We start from the raw sequence: 18,736 nt of genomic DNA on the forward strand, positions 1-18,736 counted from the left end.
TACTGAGGAGAGAAACATATTTAATGAAAAGCCCTTTAATGGGATTCAAATTGAAGAACCTGGGTATCAGTAAAGAGACAATCCAAATACCATGGAACAAGTACGTGAGGGAGGAAGAGTAAGAGCAGGCAGCCATCTGCAGGAAAAGCATGCTGCACACCGCAATCGCAACCAGGCCCTAGGGCAATAAAAATACACATACGTCTTTGATTTTCACTGTAAACTCCTTTTCGCGTACATGCTTCTTCACCTTTGACATCTGTGTTGACTGTTCATGCTCTTCTTTTACAGCAACGGCTGGGGGCGTAGGTACACTGGGCTCGCTATATTCTGTAGCTGCTCCGGGGCTATCCAGCAGTTTTGTGGTATAGAAAGATGCCACCATGTTAGTATCATAACTTCTTCTAGCTGAAGGCCACTTCCCTTTCAGGACTGTTTGACAAATACTGTCCAAGCGGTTGATCATTACCCGATCCTAGAAGAGCAGGTAACATCAAGGCATACTTTAGTAATTAGGTCAGACCTTTGGAAATCAAATAATCTAAGAGTTTTGATGACTTAAACTAGGTATAACACTGTGTGTAGTATGTATATATATGTATATATTCTCATATGTATTATAATTCTGTAAATTATTCAAGTAAAAATTCCTTTTGGTGGAATCAAAAGCATTATACCACAAAGATACTCCTACAACAAAGTCTGGCCTTGAACACACTAAATAGCCCAAGAAGACCCTGAACTTCTGATCCTCTTCTTTCCACCTTCTTATAGATCAAATTATAAAAATATAATACAGCTGTGTGTCACAGGACCCAGTTAAACCCAAGTCTTTGCATGTTAGGCACATCATCTATTAGTGAAGCTACATCTGTAGCCCTCTTTTTTCTTTGTAACAACAAATATAATACAGGGATTCATTAATGAAAAAGAAAAAGCAACTTAGAAATATAGAAAGAGAACAGAATCTTCTATTCCCCAGCCTCATTCCTAGAGGTGCCCTGCACTGGTCCAGTCACATATGGGGATTATGGTAATTCATCACAGCTGCTTTTATCACTGGATGTACCTATTTTAAAACAAACCTTTTGGTAGTTTAAAACTACAAAAGGCATTCACAGTTTGTCATTCTAAATACTCCAAAGTTACACTGAGAAGCATATACATATAACTCATTTAATAGGCAGTAATAATTTATACTTTTGATGCAAATGCCAATGTGTCATCATAAATTTACAATGACCAATTTTTTCATATAGGAGTATTTGCCATTAGGTCAGATGTGGTGGTGCATGCCTTTAATTCCAGAATTCAGGAAGCAGAAGAAAAAGAAAAGACAAACCAAAAGAATGTTTACCCATCAAAGCTATACAGAAAAATTTAAAAATGACCTATGTCAACTATAACTTATTCGTTTACCTTTGGCCAATATGAAGCTGCCAGCATATAGCCACCTTGTAATAAGTAAGCAGACTCTGGTGTTCCATTGTTAGCCTGGAAACTATCCTGGGTCTCATCCTGGGTAGTGCTCAATGATGCAACACTTTCTTCATCATAGGCTTTCACATGAGGGGCACCTTCTAATGAGGACAATTATAATCACTTTTTAAAATCCACATAAAGCAATTTTATGCATTCTTTTACAATCTTATGTCATTTCTTAAATATTCCACAATTCTTAGACCTGGACATGTTCCTTGTAGCAACCCTAAAAGTTATGCCTAGAGAACTGTGACAAGGGACTCAGCTCCAGTGGAAGATGAGACCCTTTATACCAAAGAGGTTCCTGAAAAAGCTTCATGCTGACTTGTACCTTAACTGTTGGCTTGCTGCAAAGACACCTGAAGAAAAGAATCACCCGGCAATACTTGGCTGAGAGAACATCCTTCTACTGACTGTAGATGCCAAGTACAACCTAGGATATTCTTGTTTGTCTTTTTAATCTAAGATTCCTGGTAGTAGCTATAAACATCCTTTATTTGTTCATTAATAACCTTATTCTCGGGAAATTCTATGCAATCACAAAGAACGCAAGCGACTATGTAAGACTTCACACTCCTCTGTCTACTTAGGATGCCTTGAATACTAACTCTGGTTTCCTCAATCGTGCTTTTCTAAAAACTTTATAAGCATAAACATTTAAGCTTACAACTTTGTGCATGCTTCAGTTATTTAAATCAAGCTCTATATATTTTCATTTGAAAAACTCATAAAATAACAAAATTGTGCATGTACCTCGCTTTTGGACTTCTTCTTCACTGTCACTTTCTTCGGATGATGATGAAGATGATGATGAGGAAGAGGAGGAGGAAGAGGACGAGGATGCTGAAGAACAAGATGAGGAGGAAGAAGAACTAGAGCCTGATCGAGAGTGTGAGCAAGAGGAGGAGGAAGAAGAGGAGGATCTGGAAGAACACGATGAGCGTTCAGAATCAGAGTCGGACTCAGAACTGGATTCGGATCCTCTTTTGTGGACTCTCTGTTTCTTAGAAGCTGGGTTTGGAGTTAGGGGTTCTGTTCTTGCTGCAACCATGCGTCTGTTTGTTTCACTTTTCCCACCAGATTTCTGGTCTCCAGTAGCCTGTGATAAAACACCGTTCTTTGGACTTATAGGCTCAGATTGAACTCGTGTCCTTGTTTCTACAGAAGACATAGATTCTTCTTCAGAAGACTGTGGCTCTTCCTTAAGGTTTTCATTTTTACCTTTCATATCCTCTAGAAGAGTACCTTTAGCTTCTAGCAGCCTAGGCAAAGAGGTAAGAGGAGAAGCAGAAAGTGCTACTTGGTATTGCTGCAAAAGAGGGGTGCAAGTCCTCGAATGAGCCACCTTACTCTGACTGTAGTTCCTTTGAGCTGCCATGAACGAGAGTTCAGGATCACGCAGAATATGATAGTCTGTCCGACTTACTCCATGTTTGGCAGCACCAATAAGCAAATCCCTATCATGAAGGCCACATTCCCACCAGATAGGTAAGTCTGGATTTGGATGACAAAGCTTCAAGCGTTCAAACAACTGTGGGTGTCGAAGGGCCTGTTCCCGTACTTTTCTTAGAAGTTCAATGCGATATAAAGTTCTAGAAGCACGCTCTTCTGTGATTGGTTGAATAAAAATATTTGGATCCACCAATTCTATATTGAAACAAGGATCAAAATACTAATTCAAAAATGTTTTCTGGGAGATTTAACATAAGGTAACTTTAAAAATATATCTCTATGCAATATCATAATTTCTAGAATTATAAATATGCAAAATGTTTTTTAAATTACAAAACTCATGAAACATATCTATATTTTTAAATGACTAACACCTAATTACTTCAGAAGTATGTTACCATAAAGAAGAATTTGCTTTTAAAAAATTCTTGCATGGCAGTGGTGGTGTACACCTTTAATCCCTGGGAGGCATAGGCAGGTGGATCTCTGTGATTTCGAGGCCTTGTCTACAGAACAAGTTTCAGGATAGCCAAGACTGTTACACAGAGAAATCCTGTCTTGAAAAGCCAAAAACAAACAAAACCTCTAAGTTTACTTATAAATATAATTAGAATGGTTCACTGACACCCAATAAATAAATGTAAACTGGCATATCTCATAGTGTATATGTAATATAACTTAGGTTGGAAAGAGATTTTTGTTTGTTTTTCTAAGACAGGGCCTCAAACTTATCAGATCCATCTGCCTTTCTCTCCAGCGTATGCTATCATGCCCAGGGACAAGAGGATTTTTAATGCTTGAGGGATACATCATCTATCAGCCAAACTCACACAAGTTACCAGGGACAGGGAGTTCAGCTTCAGCATTAGTTCACAGTACATTTGCTTTGATGAGGTCCTTTCTTTGTGAATCTGGTTAATGGCTCTTGGAAATCACTTTTAAAATGTCTTATTACAAGAAGGCAGGGATCAACCTATAGGGCTACACAAAAACCCTGTCTTGAAAAACTAAAGATAGGTAAGTAGGTAGGTGGATAGATAGATAGATAGATAGATAGATAGATAGATAGATAGATAGATAAGATTTGGGCAAATATAGAGTGGGTTATAGTTTATATCCTATAAATGAATTCAGATGAAGAAGCATTCTACCTTGCAGTTGGACTACACAGAAAAACCACTGCAGACAAGAATGAATATATAGCAGCTGCTAAAACCAATAGATTCATTTTGGGGGTTATTTATTTATACTTTATGTGTGTGAACTTTTTTGCCTGCACTATGTGTGCAACTACGTGTGCAGCTATGTGTGTGCTTGCTGCCACAGGAGGCTGAAGAGATGGATTTCCATTGTTGGCTGCTATGTGGGTGCTGGAAATCAAACCCAAGTCCTCTGCAAAAGCAGCCAGTGCTCTCAACCACTGAGTCAACTCTCCAGTCCACCAAACATATTTTTGAAAGTCTGAGCAGAAACACAGGGTTTGTGAGACTCCAAGTTATTGTTAATTACATGGGAAAAAATAAAGTACCCTGCCCAAATGATTCACATGAATACTGTTCTGACAGTACAACCCTCATGGCATTATTAAATATTATACAAAAGATACAACAAACTAGGCATGGTGATATACAGCTTTAACTGCAGCACTGGGGAGGCAAAGGCAGGAGGATCTCTGAGATGGAGGCTGGCATGGTCTATATATTGAGACCTTGTTTCAAGAAAATAGAAAAGAAAGTGACACAACATCATTTTGTGGTACTCTTGCCAAAATGAACATACTCAATCCAAACATATGAAAACTCAAATCCAAACAGAAGGAAATATAGCAAAATGACTGATGATACTTTCAATTACGATTGAAATGTATTACGATGAGGAACAATGAAGACACTCAAGTACCACATGGGTGTCCTAGAAAACAAATGTACATCAGTAGAGGCCAAGTGTGGTTGTGATGCCTATAATCCTAGTACTGGGAAAAGAGGCAGGGGGACTGTGAGCCAAGAAAAGTCTGGATTACAAGTCTATTTCCAAGTTAGCTAGCATATCTGGGAGGCTAAACTGTATCTGTACTGAATGTCTGCAATTGGTTTTCTTTGTTATTATTTCCTGAGCAACATAGAATAATAACTATTTATTTAGTACTTACATTGTGTTAGCCATAAAAGTAAAGCAGACTGAAACTACCCTGAATTTCCTGACACTGGGTAATTAAGATATTTGCTATGTTATTTGGCAAACTGATAATATGTTAGGAAATAAAAGTAAAAACAGAAACTGGATTTTCAGGAGTTTTAGCAAGCACTTATGTTTTTACTGTGAAACAAGCAACTATTGGACTTAACAGTTATTAATAATAATCAATAAAAAATAGAGGGCTGAGGGGCTGGAGAGATGGTTCAGAGGTTAAGAGCATTGCCTGCTCTTCCAAAGGTCCTGAGTTCAATTCCCAGCAACCACATGGTGGCTCACAACCATCTGTAATGAGGTCTGGTGCCCTCTTCTGGCCTGCATGCACACAGACAGAATATTGTATACATAATAAATAAATAAATAAATAAATAAATAAATATTTTTTAAAAAAGACTAGAGGGCTGATAGGGTAGATACACAACTTTGATTCCAGGCAGAGGCAGATGGGTCTCTGAGTTTAAGGGCTACAAAGTAAGTTTCAGGCCACCCAAGGCTACCCAGTGAGAGCCTGTCTCAAGACAAAACAAAACACATGCAAACACACACACACAAACACACACACACGCACACACACACAGAGCAATGACAACAAAAACAGGGTATGTAAGAATGATCAGTGGGTAAGAGTGCTTGTTAACAAGCCTGATAACATGAATTTAATCCCAAAGAACATACTTGCTGGAGAAGAAAAGCAACTCCCACACATACTGTGCTCATGTGAACACAACAAACACAGCAAAGAGCAGAAGGACTGCATATGGCATGGTATATGCTAAAAGACGTGCTGACCAATGGCAACAAGTGCTTTCTCTGGGCCTAACAGGAGAGAGTCATCCCAGAAGAGCATCTTAGCTGAAGAGTCAGCTAGCTCACTTGCCATTTTCTTTAGATGATCCTACAAAAATTCTTTAAAACATCTTAAAAATGGGGACTTGGTTGTTGGCAAGTTATTAGGTAAATAATCCCTTCCAAAGTTTTTATAAGAGGGACTCAAAACATACAATTTCTGTTTACATTAAAAAACCCTATACTTTAACTTTCCCCTTCTCCTTGTTATAAAGCTATTGTTAAACACATGTCATTTCTGCATTTTTAATTCGTTTTGAGAATTTCATACAATGTATTATGATCATACTCACTCAAAATTCTTCCAGAACTACACTTGTTTCCATACCCACTCAATTTTGTGTTCCTAAAGCACATAAAATACACTTTGTACTGCCCTTATGCTCTTAGATGTGTGGCCAGTCACTGGTGTAAGGAAGATCTATCAGGGCTACACCCTTAAAGAAAACTCAATAATAATTGTCCAAAGCTCCTTGGCTAGGAATGAAATGGCTTGCTCCCTCTCCGTGTTGAGATTATGTAGGCCTTAATGTGCTGTTTCATCTAAGAACTGGGAAGGCTGTAAGAGCCAGAGGTAGTGGGTGACTACAAGGGAATAGTGCTTCTTAACAGAACACAGGTTATTTATTTATTTTTGTTTTTGTTTGACACAGGGCCTCTCTACATAGCCCTGGCTGATCTGGAACTTACGATGTAGACCATGCTAACCTTGAACTCAGAGATCCACCTGCCTTTGACTATTTAGTGCTAGGATTAAACAAGTATTTTCTTAAATTTTGGTTGTGTATCTTTATTCTCATTTTATCAGTGTAGTAACAGGTTCAAGGAACAATGGTCTTTCAGTATAATTTACAGTTCTAAACACTTAGATGTCCACATTTTGATAATTTTGTTTATTTGACTTACACAAAGGTAAAAAACCTTATACATACCTTCTTTGGAAGGAAGACGACAAACCCTCCGACACATGGACATGAATGCATACAAATACTTCTCCAAACTGTTATCAGTTTTCTTGTGTAGCCTAGCCATGGCTCTGAATTTTGTCCAATCAAACTGGCCTCTGTCAGGGTCAAAAACTACTCCAAATGTAGACACAACTCTATAAAAGTCAGCTTCTTCTCTCCTTGTCCATCTATAGTGAACCAGATTAAGAAAAAAATACATGTCACTAAAATATTAATAGTGAAAATAATGACTGCAACACAGCCTTAAAACACTTAGAGTACCTAATACTTTACAAGATTAAATTCAGATTTTAGCCTTCAAATAATTTCAAAATTCTAGGTGACTCATCCATTCATAACTCTATTGATATATACTGCTCTGTTCCTCTAGACATAGCTTCTATATATTAACTAAATGAGAAAACATGCATGGAATATAAAATTATATGACCTTGTTCTTAAATAAAATGACAAAGATACATCTGCAGTATGAAATATGTATTATTGTAAGAGTTATAGAAAGAAAGAATTTCAGGAGGGCAAAGAAGAAAGAAGGCTCAGTTCAGACTTGAGTGATCAAGAAAAGCATCAATGTGCCAGCAGGATGGCTCAGAGATAAAACTGTGCTTGCCACTAAGTATGCTGACCTGAGTCTGATCCCTAAAACACAGATGGCAGAAAAAAAGAAGACACTCTTACAAGCTATTCTAAGGCCTACACACGAGTATGTACAGACATATATACACACACCTCCACCCCCACCCCCACACACATACCAATAAAATAATGTAAGAAGAACCATAAATGCATCACAGGTGAGTGGCATACTAGAGAGTAAGAGGGGATCAGGCTACAATTTGGGTAGAGGGAGAGGCACAGAATTAGCAAAATAGGAAGTATTCTGCACTTCACGTTGGAGGCTGATAAGTATTCCAGATTTATACCAATACAGCTTACATTGAGAACAGAGCAAAGAAGAGCTGGGATCTAATTATAAAAGCTCTAAATGACTGGCTAAAAGTAATCTATTTTCAGGTGAGTGCTTCTGACATTGAGAGAGGTCATGGATCTTCACACTACAGTATCTATTTGCACACTAGTTTCCTTGCTTAACTCTTGAATCATTGTGTTAAAGAAAACAATTGTAAAGGTTTCTGTAAAATGTTAATGGCTCATTTTTACCATAGTCATACATTAATGATCATAATACATCAACCTGAGTTCGATTCTCAGATCCCATGTAAAAAGCCACATTAAGAAGATTAATGTGGGGAGCTAGAGAGAAGACTCCAAAGTTAAGAGCACTTGCTCTTCCAGAGGACCTGGGTTTAGTTCCCAGCACCCACATGATAGTTTACAATCATCTGAAATTTCAGTTCCAAGGGATCTGATGCCCCCTTCTGACCTCTGTCGACACCAAACACCCACATGGTGAACATGTGTGTGTATGTGTATATATATATATATATATATATATATATATATATACACACACATACACATACATACATACATGCAGGCAAAGCACTTATACACATGTAAAAAATAGGTTAATATAACTGGATGTAAAATATAGCCTGAGAAACTACTGAGTCATGAATTAGACTTGGGTGCAAGGAATATACTGAAAAATGAAGGGTGTATTAAATATTAGTATTAAATATTAATCCAGGACAGAAATAACCAACAAAAATGATAGTGATTATCATTACAAAAATTACAACCTAGAACAAGATCCATAAAAGTATGTCACCAGTTTCTTGTGTACTACTGCGGTAATGGCAGTTTAGTTAGGTAAGTGCTCTATGAGCACAGAAAAGAAGAAAATGCTTTGATCTAACCTGAAAACATATCACATAGGCCATGTGCTTATCTCTGAAAGACGGGGTATGTTATGGACTAGAGGATACAAAGAAGAATATTCCAGTAACAGACAACATAAATTGGGGAACTAAAATTAAGTAGGGCATTCTTGGCTGAGGAAATTGTAGTAAAGTTAGAAATGCACAGTAAAACATAAAAGAAGAAAGGCCAGAGAGATGGCTCATCTGTTAAGACCACCAGCTGCTTTCACATTGTGTATTTGTTGACTCACAAGCATCTGTAGCTCCAGTTCCAGGGGATCTGATGTTCTCTTCTGGCCTAAGTGGGCACTGCATGCACATGTTACCCATACACAAAAAAAATAATGGGCTGGAAGATGGCTCCATGGTTAAGAGCACACACTACATTTCCAGAGGACTCAAGTTTGACTCCCAGAACCCACTTTAGGTGGCTCATAAATGCCTTTACTCCAGCTCCAAGGGGATCCAACACCTCTTACCTCTTAAGGCATCTGCATTCATATGCACATACCCACAGGATTAATAATAAAAAATCTTTTAAAATAATAATAAATTTTTAAAAACAAGAAAACCTTAGTTGTAGGGACCTTTGAACTTAGACTTTAGAACATAAGACTTTATACCTATGCAAAATAATGAGCAATCAAATGTCATCAAAAACTATTGTCTTAGGAAAATTAATCCACATCTAACAGACCGTACGAAGCAGACAGAGTACACTAACAAGGGCTCCAATTCTTTCCCATCAGCAATGGAGTCTGCTTCTCTTCTCTTCAGTCTAGTCTAGGCTAGTTCTGTGACAGCCTTAACCACAGGAAGATGGCAGAATGTAACTGATGAGAACAGACTTTAAGACATCTGCAACCTCTAAACCCAAGTCAACCAAGATTTTATCATATACCTAGTCAACAGTCAGAGCATATATCACATTTTTCAAAGATAAGTTTATTTATAACTATAATCATTGCGTAGCTTATAGATACATTTGTGTGGGCAAATACAAGAAACAATTAAAAATACGTATATGACTTTTGCTGAGGTGCTGTAAAAAAGAAATCAAATTAGTATCTGGTGATAGAAAAATGGTTTTGCAAATTATAAATTTCTGTGCAATAGGCTGTTAAACACTTACTATATCTTCAGTGTGTAAAAAGTGCTTGCTATTCAGCCAACTTTAGTTTCAATGCTCAGGAAGTGGAGACAGAAACACCAGGAGCAAACAGGCTACCTAAACTAGCCAAAAGGCAAGCTCTAGGTCCACGTGAGAAATATAAAAGGCCAGAAGCACCGAGAAAGACAGTCAACATGACCTGCCCTTTAGACACACACATTTGTGCATGTACACAACATTCACACACATGTGCAAAAATACCAACATTTTTTATGAGTCAGGGTCTCCCTATGTTCTCCTGACTAACCTGGAACTCACTGTACAGACCAGGCTGGCCTCAAACTCACAGAGATCCACCTACTCTGCCTCCCAAGTGCAGCGATTATAGGCGTGCACCACCACACCAGGCCAAAATTTTAACATTTTGACAAATGCTATCATAACCTAGAGAATTTCCAGGGTGAAGTTTTTAGAAAAAAGGCAGAAAATTTGAAATATGAGAACTAAAATTAGATTTAAAAGAAAATAGCCTAGTTGATCATTTCTAAGACAAATATTCTTTCTACCACCACATTTTCACCTTCCTCAAACACAAGTGTTTCCTTCTCGTATGACTGCATATTCATGGTGAAACAAAATATCCTATGTTTCCAAGTAAGGGTGCATTTAATTTTATGTAAGCATATATGGGGGAAAAAAGCTAAGAGAAGTGACCAAATGTAAACAATAATTATGTATGTGTTTCTTTACAGTTTTCTGTATTTTTAAATCATTTTTAAAAATTATAATTATTACGTGTGTGTGTGTGTGTGTGTGTGTGTGTGTGTGTGTGTAGGAGGAGGTGGTCAGAGGGGATCAGATCACCTGGAGCTGGAGATTACAAGCTCACAGTGCTCCTAACCACTGAGCCTCACACAGCATCATTTTCTGTATTTTTAAAAATTATTTATTTTTATTTTATGTGCATTGTTGTTTTGCCTGTAAGAATGTCTGTGTGAGGATGTTGGATCCCCTGGAACTGGAGGTACAGACAGTAGCGAGTAGTGAGCTGTCATGTGGGTGCTGGGGATTGAACCTGGGTCCTCTGGAAGCGTAGCCAGTGCTCTTAGCCACTGAGTCATCTCTCCAGTTCCAGTTTTCTGTATTTTCAAGAAGCTTCTATTATTTTTTAAATCATTTAAAAATTATAGGAGGAGATGAGGACAAAGAAGAAGAAAACGACAATAACAGTAATAATAATCGTAGCACCAGTCTTAGCCACTTGGTAGGGACAGCCCTCTTTAGAATGTGAGCTCTGAGCTGAAACCAACAGCCAGCCACATGAGGAAGGCTACTTTTGATTCCCCACCTCTTTTAGAGTTCAAGCAACAGATCATGAAGGAGAAAAACTGCCTAATTACAACCCAAATAGTAAAATATTTCTAAAACCGAACACAACACTATTTTCAGATACTGTGTAGGGGTGTTTGTTGTGCAACAACCGATGACTACAAGAAGATACTGACAGAAGTCATAATAATTTGGAATTTTAACAAGGAGAGCTAACATACTGGGTTTCACATAAACTAAATTCTAAGATAAATGTTCTGCAAATTAAACAAAACAGAACCTTAACAGAGAAATTCAAGCACCCAGATTTAACAAAGAGCCTCGGTTTGTTTTTTTAAAGCTTTTGGGGCTGGTGATATAGATCAGCCAATAAGCACAAGACCCAAGTTTGATCCCCAGAATCCACATAAAGAAAATCTGGGTGAGGTGGTACAAGACATTAGAACAACAGGGATGGAAGCTGGAGAGATGGCTCAGTGGATAAGAGCACATACTGCTCTTCTTGAGGACCTGAGTTCAATTACTGGCACTCATATCAGGTGATGACTTATAACGGCCTATAACCCCAGTTCCAGGGAAATCTGACACCTCTAGCTTCTGTGGGCACTTGCATTCACGTGTGTGCTTGCACACGCATACACACACACACACACACACACACACACACACACACATGCTATGAGCTGCCATGTGGGTGCTGGGAATTGAACCTAGGTCCTCTGGAAAAACAGTCGGTGCTCTTACCTCTGAGCCATCTCTCTAGTCCTTCTCCTCCCATTTACCATTTTATAAAGTAGAGGTAGATTTGCTTTCCATCCATTCTTAAATTTTATAAATGTTTTAATGTAAAATAAGATAGACAAAGGTCTATTTAATATAATTTAAGCTTTGAATCTAGAATTTTGATAATTTAAAATTCTATGAATGATTTTACTGATGCCTTCATTTCTTAAAAGTTTCAATGTTAGTAAAAATTACGAAATTAAATATGAAATATGGGTCGTAAATATAAGACAATAATCTTTGCTAGTTTCTTCATAATTCTGTACAAAAGTATATTTGTATATAAGTCTTTTGCTTTGGCAAGTTAGAATGATAATTCAACAACTTCATAACCTCTAGAATGAACATACATATAGATACTATATATTAAAACTTGGTATTGTCTTACCTCTGCTGTCTTTCTATCTTGGCTGCCATTTTAGGATTAAGAGTGGCTTCTTCATAAACTGGCTGCATTACACTGGCAGGCACTGAGTAACTTGGCTGTATTTGCTGGATGTGTCTATTTTTATTAGTTCTCTGATATGCAGTGATGAGACGTCTCAACCGTGTAGTCAGAGCTGACGGAGTAGGCCAATAAACTTTATCCCCTTCCATCAATTGACCATCTGTATTTAAAGAAACTTGAATCAATATAAACAATAAAACCTAAGCAGATATTGGATGAAGCTCACAAAAGTCGAAAACTTTATAAATAAAATTTTTCCTTTATTCTGTTTATTGGAAGGAAACCAACCAAATCTTTCATTATAAAAAAGAGAGAGAGCCAGGTGGTAGTGGTGCACGCCTTTAATGCCAGCACTTAGGAGGCAGAGGCAGGCAGATCTCTGTGAGTTTGAGGCCAGCCTGGTCTAGATAGCAAGTTCCAGGACAGCCAGGGCTATTACATGGAGAAAACATGTCATGGGGGGGGGGGTTTGCTGGACATGGCATCACACATCTTTAATCCCAGCATTTGGGAGATGGAGACAGTCAGATCCCTGACCTAGAGGCCAGTCTGGTCTATAAAGCAAGTTCCAGGGCAGCCAGAGAAACCCAAAAGAGAAAAACCTGTCTCAAAAATCTGCCCCCCCAGAATCAAACAAACATACAATGGAGGCTAGAGAGATGTCTTAGTGGTTAAGAACACTTGCTGCTTTTCCAAATGGCCAGGGTTCAATTCCCAGAACCTACATGGCAGTTCAAGACTGTCTGCAACTCCAGTTCCAGATGTTTTGACACCCTCTCACAGGCACACAAGCAGGTAAACAAGCAGCATATAAAATAAAAATAAAGAAATTTTAAAATAAGAAAAGAAAAAAAGCCAAACAGAAATCAATGGGATGCTGAACACTGTAAACCCAGGGGACATGAATTTTTTGATTGAATTTATGTCAATTTAAAATCAAAGTAGTTTTAAAGTTATTAGGTAGAAAATTATGTATTTAAATATACATTTAAAAATTATTATAAAGACTTGAAATGTAGGTCAGTTGGAAGATTGCTTCCGAGTGTTGTGGAATATTTATAAAATGTGTGAAGATGTATTGCTTTGATTGGTGTATAAAAAAAGCTGAATGGCCAATAGCTAGGTAGGAGAATATAGGCGTGACTTACAGACAGAAAGAACTCTGGGAAGAAGAAAGGCAGAGTCACCTGACAGACACAGAGGAAGCAGGATGGGCAGTATAGAGGTGAGGTAATAAGCCATGTGGAAGATTATAGAAAAAAATGGGTTATTTTAAGTTAAAAGAACTAGTTAGGAATAAGCCCAAGCTAAGGTCACATTTTCATTATTAATAATAAGTCTCCATGTCATTATTTGTGGGCTGGAAGTCCAGACAAGAAAGTACCATTATATACAGCACCCTATATGGGGTTCGAATATCCAAACACAGGGCTTGTGAAAGCTAAAAAAAAGTTCTGGACAAGGAGCTGGATATGGCTTCCTAGTCCTGCATTCTCTCAAGTAGGCTGGTGCTTGGCATACAGAGCCAATTGCCAGCATGGAACCACATGGTGGACAGATTGGCCCTTTAAGGCTTTGCTCAAATGATCAAAGAATGCTACAGATGCACAGAAAGTTAGGTACAGACACAGAAAACCTCCAAAAAGGTATAATATGCCTAAAAATGTACTTAGATGCTGAACAAAGAAAAGAAAATGGGACAGAAGGTCATAGAAAAAAGTTTAAAAATAATAAATACTTTAAAGAAAAGTAAATTGGTGATGCACGCCTTTCATCCCAGAAGCTGGAAGGCAGAGGCAGGCGGATCTCAGTAAGCTTGAGGCAGCCTGGTCTATAATGTGAAACACGAGTTCCAGGACGGCCAGGACAGTTACACCTGTCTTGTAACCCGCCCTCCCCCCAAAAAAGTCATGTAAGGGTGGCAAATATTATAACACAAGGAGGAGTTTGGACCTTATATGACTTTGTTAATTTTGGATTTTTTTGAATGCTAATGCTGCTGTTTTGGAAGTTGTTTGAAGTTATTTGCTCTAGTCTTCCTGTTTACTCACATAATATTATAACCTTCTCAGATATTTCATAGTCTTAAAGACTAGATAATTATAATTACAGTTTTCCTAGTTACCAAATTTTAAAAAATTGCATAAGAGATGTAAAGTACATAAGGTTGAAAGATGCTTAAGTTGCTTATCTAAGAAGATGTTTTAAGATCTAAAAAGATATTTTTAGGATTGTAATATAAATTATGATAAAAAAAATGGTTTAGGTATAAAACTTTAAATTTATAAAAATAGGATAGATAATAGAGTATTTTCTCCAAATATGCCAAATACAAAGACACTGGACATTGTGAATGCAACTCTTACCTGATAATTGTTCTTATTGTATATAGTTTTGTTATTTTCAAACTGTTCCTTTTTATTTAGACAAAAGGGGAGAAATGTTGTGGGATATTTGTGTACACTGTATGAGGATGCACTGTTGTGATTGGTGTAATAAAATGCTGAATGGCCAAAATTAGCTATGCAGGAGGTATAGGTAGGACTTGGAGACAGAGAGAGAACTCTGGGAAGAAGAAAGGTGGAGTCACCAGTCAGACATAGAGGAAGCAGGATGGGCAGTATAGAGATAAGAAAACAAGCCATATGAAAGAACATAGATAAAATAATATGGGTTATGCAGCTGGAGAGATGGCCCAGTGGTTGAGAGCATTAGCTGCTCTTCCAGAGGACCCGGGTTCAATTCCCAGCACCAATATGGCTGCTCACACCTGTCTGTAACTCCAGTTCCAGAAGATCTGATGCCAATACATATAAAATAAAGTTAAATAAATATTTTTTTTAAAAAAATATGGGTTAAGGGCTGGAGAGATGGCTCAGTGGTTAAGAGCATTGCCTGCTCTTCCAAAGGTCCTGAGTTCAATTCCCAGCAACCACATGGTGGCTCACAACCATCTGTAATGAGTTCTGGTACCCGCTTCTGGCTGCAGACATACACACAGACGGAATATTGTATACATAATAAACAAGTAAATAAATATTTAAAAAAAATACGGGTTAATTTAAGTTATAAGAACTGTTAGGAACAAGCTAAGCTGAAGCCAAGTATTAATAATTAATAATTAATTTCCATGTCATTATTTGTGGACTGGCAGTCCCTATGAAAAGTACTACTACAAACTAAAATGAATAACGCTCTGGGTTCTATCCCTAGCACTGTATAAAACTAGGAGTGTTGAAAGTGCCTGCAATCCCAGCACTTAGGAAGATGAAATACTCAATATCATCTTTAGTTATATAGTAAGTTCAAAGTTAGCCTGGGCTATAAGAGATCCTGTCTATACTCCCAACCCCCACAATTCCAACCAAAATGAAAACAGTAAAAAAAAAAAAAAAAACACCATGACAATGATAAAGTTTTAAAATTTTAATTCATTTAAGACCTAGAGCTGATCATGTAGCTCAGTGGTAGATCACTTACAGTATCCCTAGTATAAGGCTTGGGATTCAATCCCAGCACTAACAAAAGCAAAACAAAATAAAGTACAAAATATGTTTCTAAGGTACATAATATATGCTATGCTCATGCCCAATGGACAGCTTCCCTAGCCTACCTGTACTATTCAAAGGGTGAGGCACACTGCTACTCTGGATACCAGAGGGCGATGAATGGACTTCAACAACAATGTGTTTCCTGTTTTAGTATCAGAAACTGGTAAAAGGAATGCTGGGCCTGGTGTCACACACATACAATTCTACCTGAAAGGTACATGAGACCCTCTCTAAAAACTCAAATACCAACAAAACACCAGCAAAATACCAAGAAACAAAGTAACAGTGAAAGCAGACCTTGCTCAGCTACCTTTGTCAAGACTAATAAGGCTGTTCCCTAATGTATACATGGAACTAATAAGAAATTATTGTGCATTAATTTAATGATTTAATCTCACATATAAGTTTAATAACCAAGACACAGTCAAAGTGTCTAGTCTATAAATTCAGAGCTAAGGAATTGCAAAAAATAACAGTACTGTTAAATTTCATTATGGTTTCTATGACAAGCATAAAAGCATTCAGTACTATGCTTACAAATTAGAGGGAAAAAATGTGATCTCATCGTTCATGAGGATATGATATTATACTGCTGCTAAGTCAAAAAGTGCAACCTACCTGCATCTGATACGACAAGGTCTCCGGGTGAGGAAACGTCATCCTTTAAAAAAAGAGAAATTTGTTACAAAGTAACAAGATAAATAACAACAACAACAAAAAGCCAAACTTCTTCATAATAGAGACTTCTTTTTTTTAAGCAGTTTGAGCTATGATTTAACCCAGTAGCCTAGAACTTACTGGGTTAATAGCTAATATTATACCCCCAGCCCACAAAACAGTTCTCACAATTGCCATTTCTGTTTCCTCTAGCTGATTCAAAACATACCTCTATATCATCTTTAAAGATCGCAGGGGCAGGTTTGTATTCTGGGTCTTCCACATCCCTGTTAGAATAACAAGTGTTCTAATTATTGTAATGGTCTGATCATTTCTTGGCTTGTCTTAAAGGTCAAACTGATCCCAAGCAACATAGAAAAAGCCAGGTGTGGTGGTACACATTTGTGATCCCAATGATAGAGAGGCACAGATGGGGGTGGGGGAGACTCTGGGGCTTGCTTGCTTGCTTACCAGCTCAGTCTAATCAGTGAGATCACTCTCAAAAGTCAAGGTAGGCAAGTCTCGAAGAATAACACCTCAAGTTAGCCCATGTCCTCTAAGCACATGGTCACATTCATACAAGCCTAACACATACACAAAAGGATAAACCTTGGGTTGGAAAGTTGGGTCACTGGTTTAGAGCACTTGTTGCTCTGGAAGAGGACCCAGGTTTGATTCCTGTCATCCACAACAGTGGTTCTCAACCATTGGATCCAGTCTCAGGAGATTCAAAGTCCTCCTGACTTTTGAGGACACAAGACATTCAAAGGTTATATATAAATACATGCAAGCAAAACAATAAAATAATAAAATAAATAAATCTAAAGAAAAAAGATAAACCTCATTAAGAATGGAACCAAAACATAGATGGAGAATTTGAGTCTAAGATGCACATACCCATCCATGTAATCATTTGCTCTCTGTTCAGCAGCAACAGCTTTGTCATCAGGCTTTCCCACTCTTTCCAAGAAGCACAGTGCTGGGTCTGCTCGGATGGTGTTATATTTTTCATAACCTGCAAGCATCACCAGTTTCAAAGGCACAGAGGACAGAAAGAAGCTGTGTAACTATAAAGACTCCCTATATATACAGTGAATGGTATTTGGGGGTTAAAGGGACATTTTAAGTAACTGGGTTAAAGATACTGTTTTGAAATCATCACAAATATTACACAGTTTACTAATATTTATAAAAATTTAAATGTAACTGGGAGGTGGTTATGCACGCCTTTAATCCCAGCACTTGGGAGGCAGAGGCAGGCGGATCTCTGTGAGTTCAAGATCAGCCTGGCCTACAGAGCAAGTGTCAGGACAGGTTCCAAAGCTATACAGAGAAACCCTGTCTCAAAAAACCCAAATAAACAAACAAATAAAAAATAAAAATTTAAATGTATCTTTTACAAAGAAGAATAGAGGGATGGCCCAGTTAAAAGTGTTCCGGCTCTCCTAGAGAACCCAAGTTCAGTTCCAACACCCATATTAGGCTCATTAAATAGCCTTTAATTTCAGTTCCAGGTGATTCAACGTTCAGTTTTGGACCACACACACACACACACACACACACACACACACACACACACACACACACACACTCCATTAAAAGTAAAATCTTAAAAATCAAACCAAAAACAACAGTAAAAACAGAGGTGGAGAGATGGCTTAACAATTAAGAACATTGTTATTCTTGAAGATCCAGATTTGGTTCCCAGCACCCACCCACATGGTGGCTCACAACCATCATTAACCCTAGTTCCAGGTGATCTGGTGCCATCTTCTGGCATCTGAGAATACCATGCACACACATAGAACACATACATACATGGCGACAAAACACTCATATGTATAAAACAAAAATAAATACATCTTAACAAACAAAAAACACATATAAAAAAGAAAAGTAGAATAAGCTGATCATACACATAGTTCATGTAACTCTTTCTAAGGGAGGAGAATGTGTAAGACTGACAGCCCAGAGGGCAAGTCACATCTGGCACCTCCTCATGAGGAAATGAAGTGAATGCAAACTTAGTTCTGACACTCTACGGTTCTGATGATTATGTGTGTGTGTGTGTGTTACTGGAGTAAAACTGCAGG

At 37.8% G+C, this 18,736-nt stretch overlaps 1 protein-coding gene across 7 annotated transcripts in view; it reads right to left on the reverse strand.

The window, feature by feature from the left end:
* Positions 1–18,736, reverse strand: part of Chd9 (chromodomain helicase DNA binding protein 9) — a 214,126-nt gene that overhangs the window by 16,159 nt on the left and 179,231 nt on the right. For 6 of the 7 annotated variants that reach the window (XM_038312410.1, XM_038312413.1, XM_038312414.1 and 3 more), the window contains 8 exons: positions 17,541–17,658; positions 16,873–16,930; positions 16,605–16,647; positions 12,376–12,595; positions 6,906–7,108; positions 2,236–3,129; positions 1,420–1,580; positions 203–475 (listed from right to left, as the gene is read on the reverse strand). In XM_038312410.1, coding sequence (XP_038168338.1) covers positions 203–475; positions 1,420–1,580; positions 2,236–3,129; positions 6,906–7,108; positions 12,376–12,595; positions 16,605–16,647; positions 16,873–16,930; positions 17,541–17,658 — 1,970 coding nt within the window. The remainder of the gene's footprint in view (positions 1–202; positions 476–1,419; positions 1,581–2,235; positions 3,130–6,905; positions 7,109–12,375; positions 12,596–16,604; positions 16,648–16,872; positions 16,931–17,540; positions 17,659–18,736) is intronic. The other variant, XM_038312415.1, reaches the window with a different exon arrangement.

The sequence above is a fragment of the Arvicola amphibius genome, chromosome 15, assembly GCF_903992535.2.
Source record: "Arvicola amphibius chromosome 15, mArvAmp1.2, whole genome shotgun sequence".
Lineage (NCBI taxonomy): Eukaryota > Metazoa > Chordata > Mammalia > Rodentia > Cricetidae > Arvicola > Arvicola amphibius.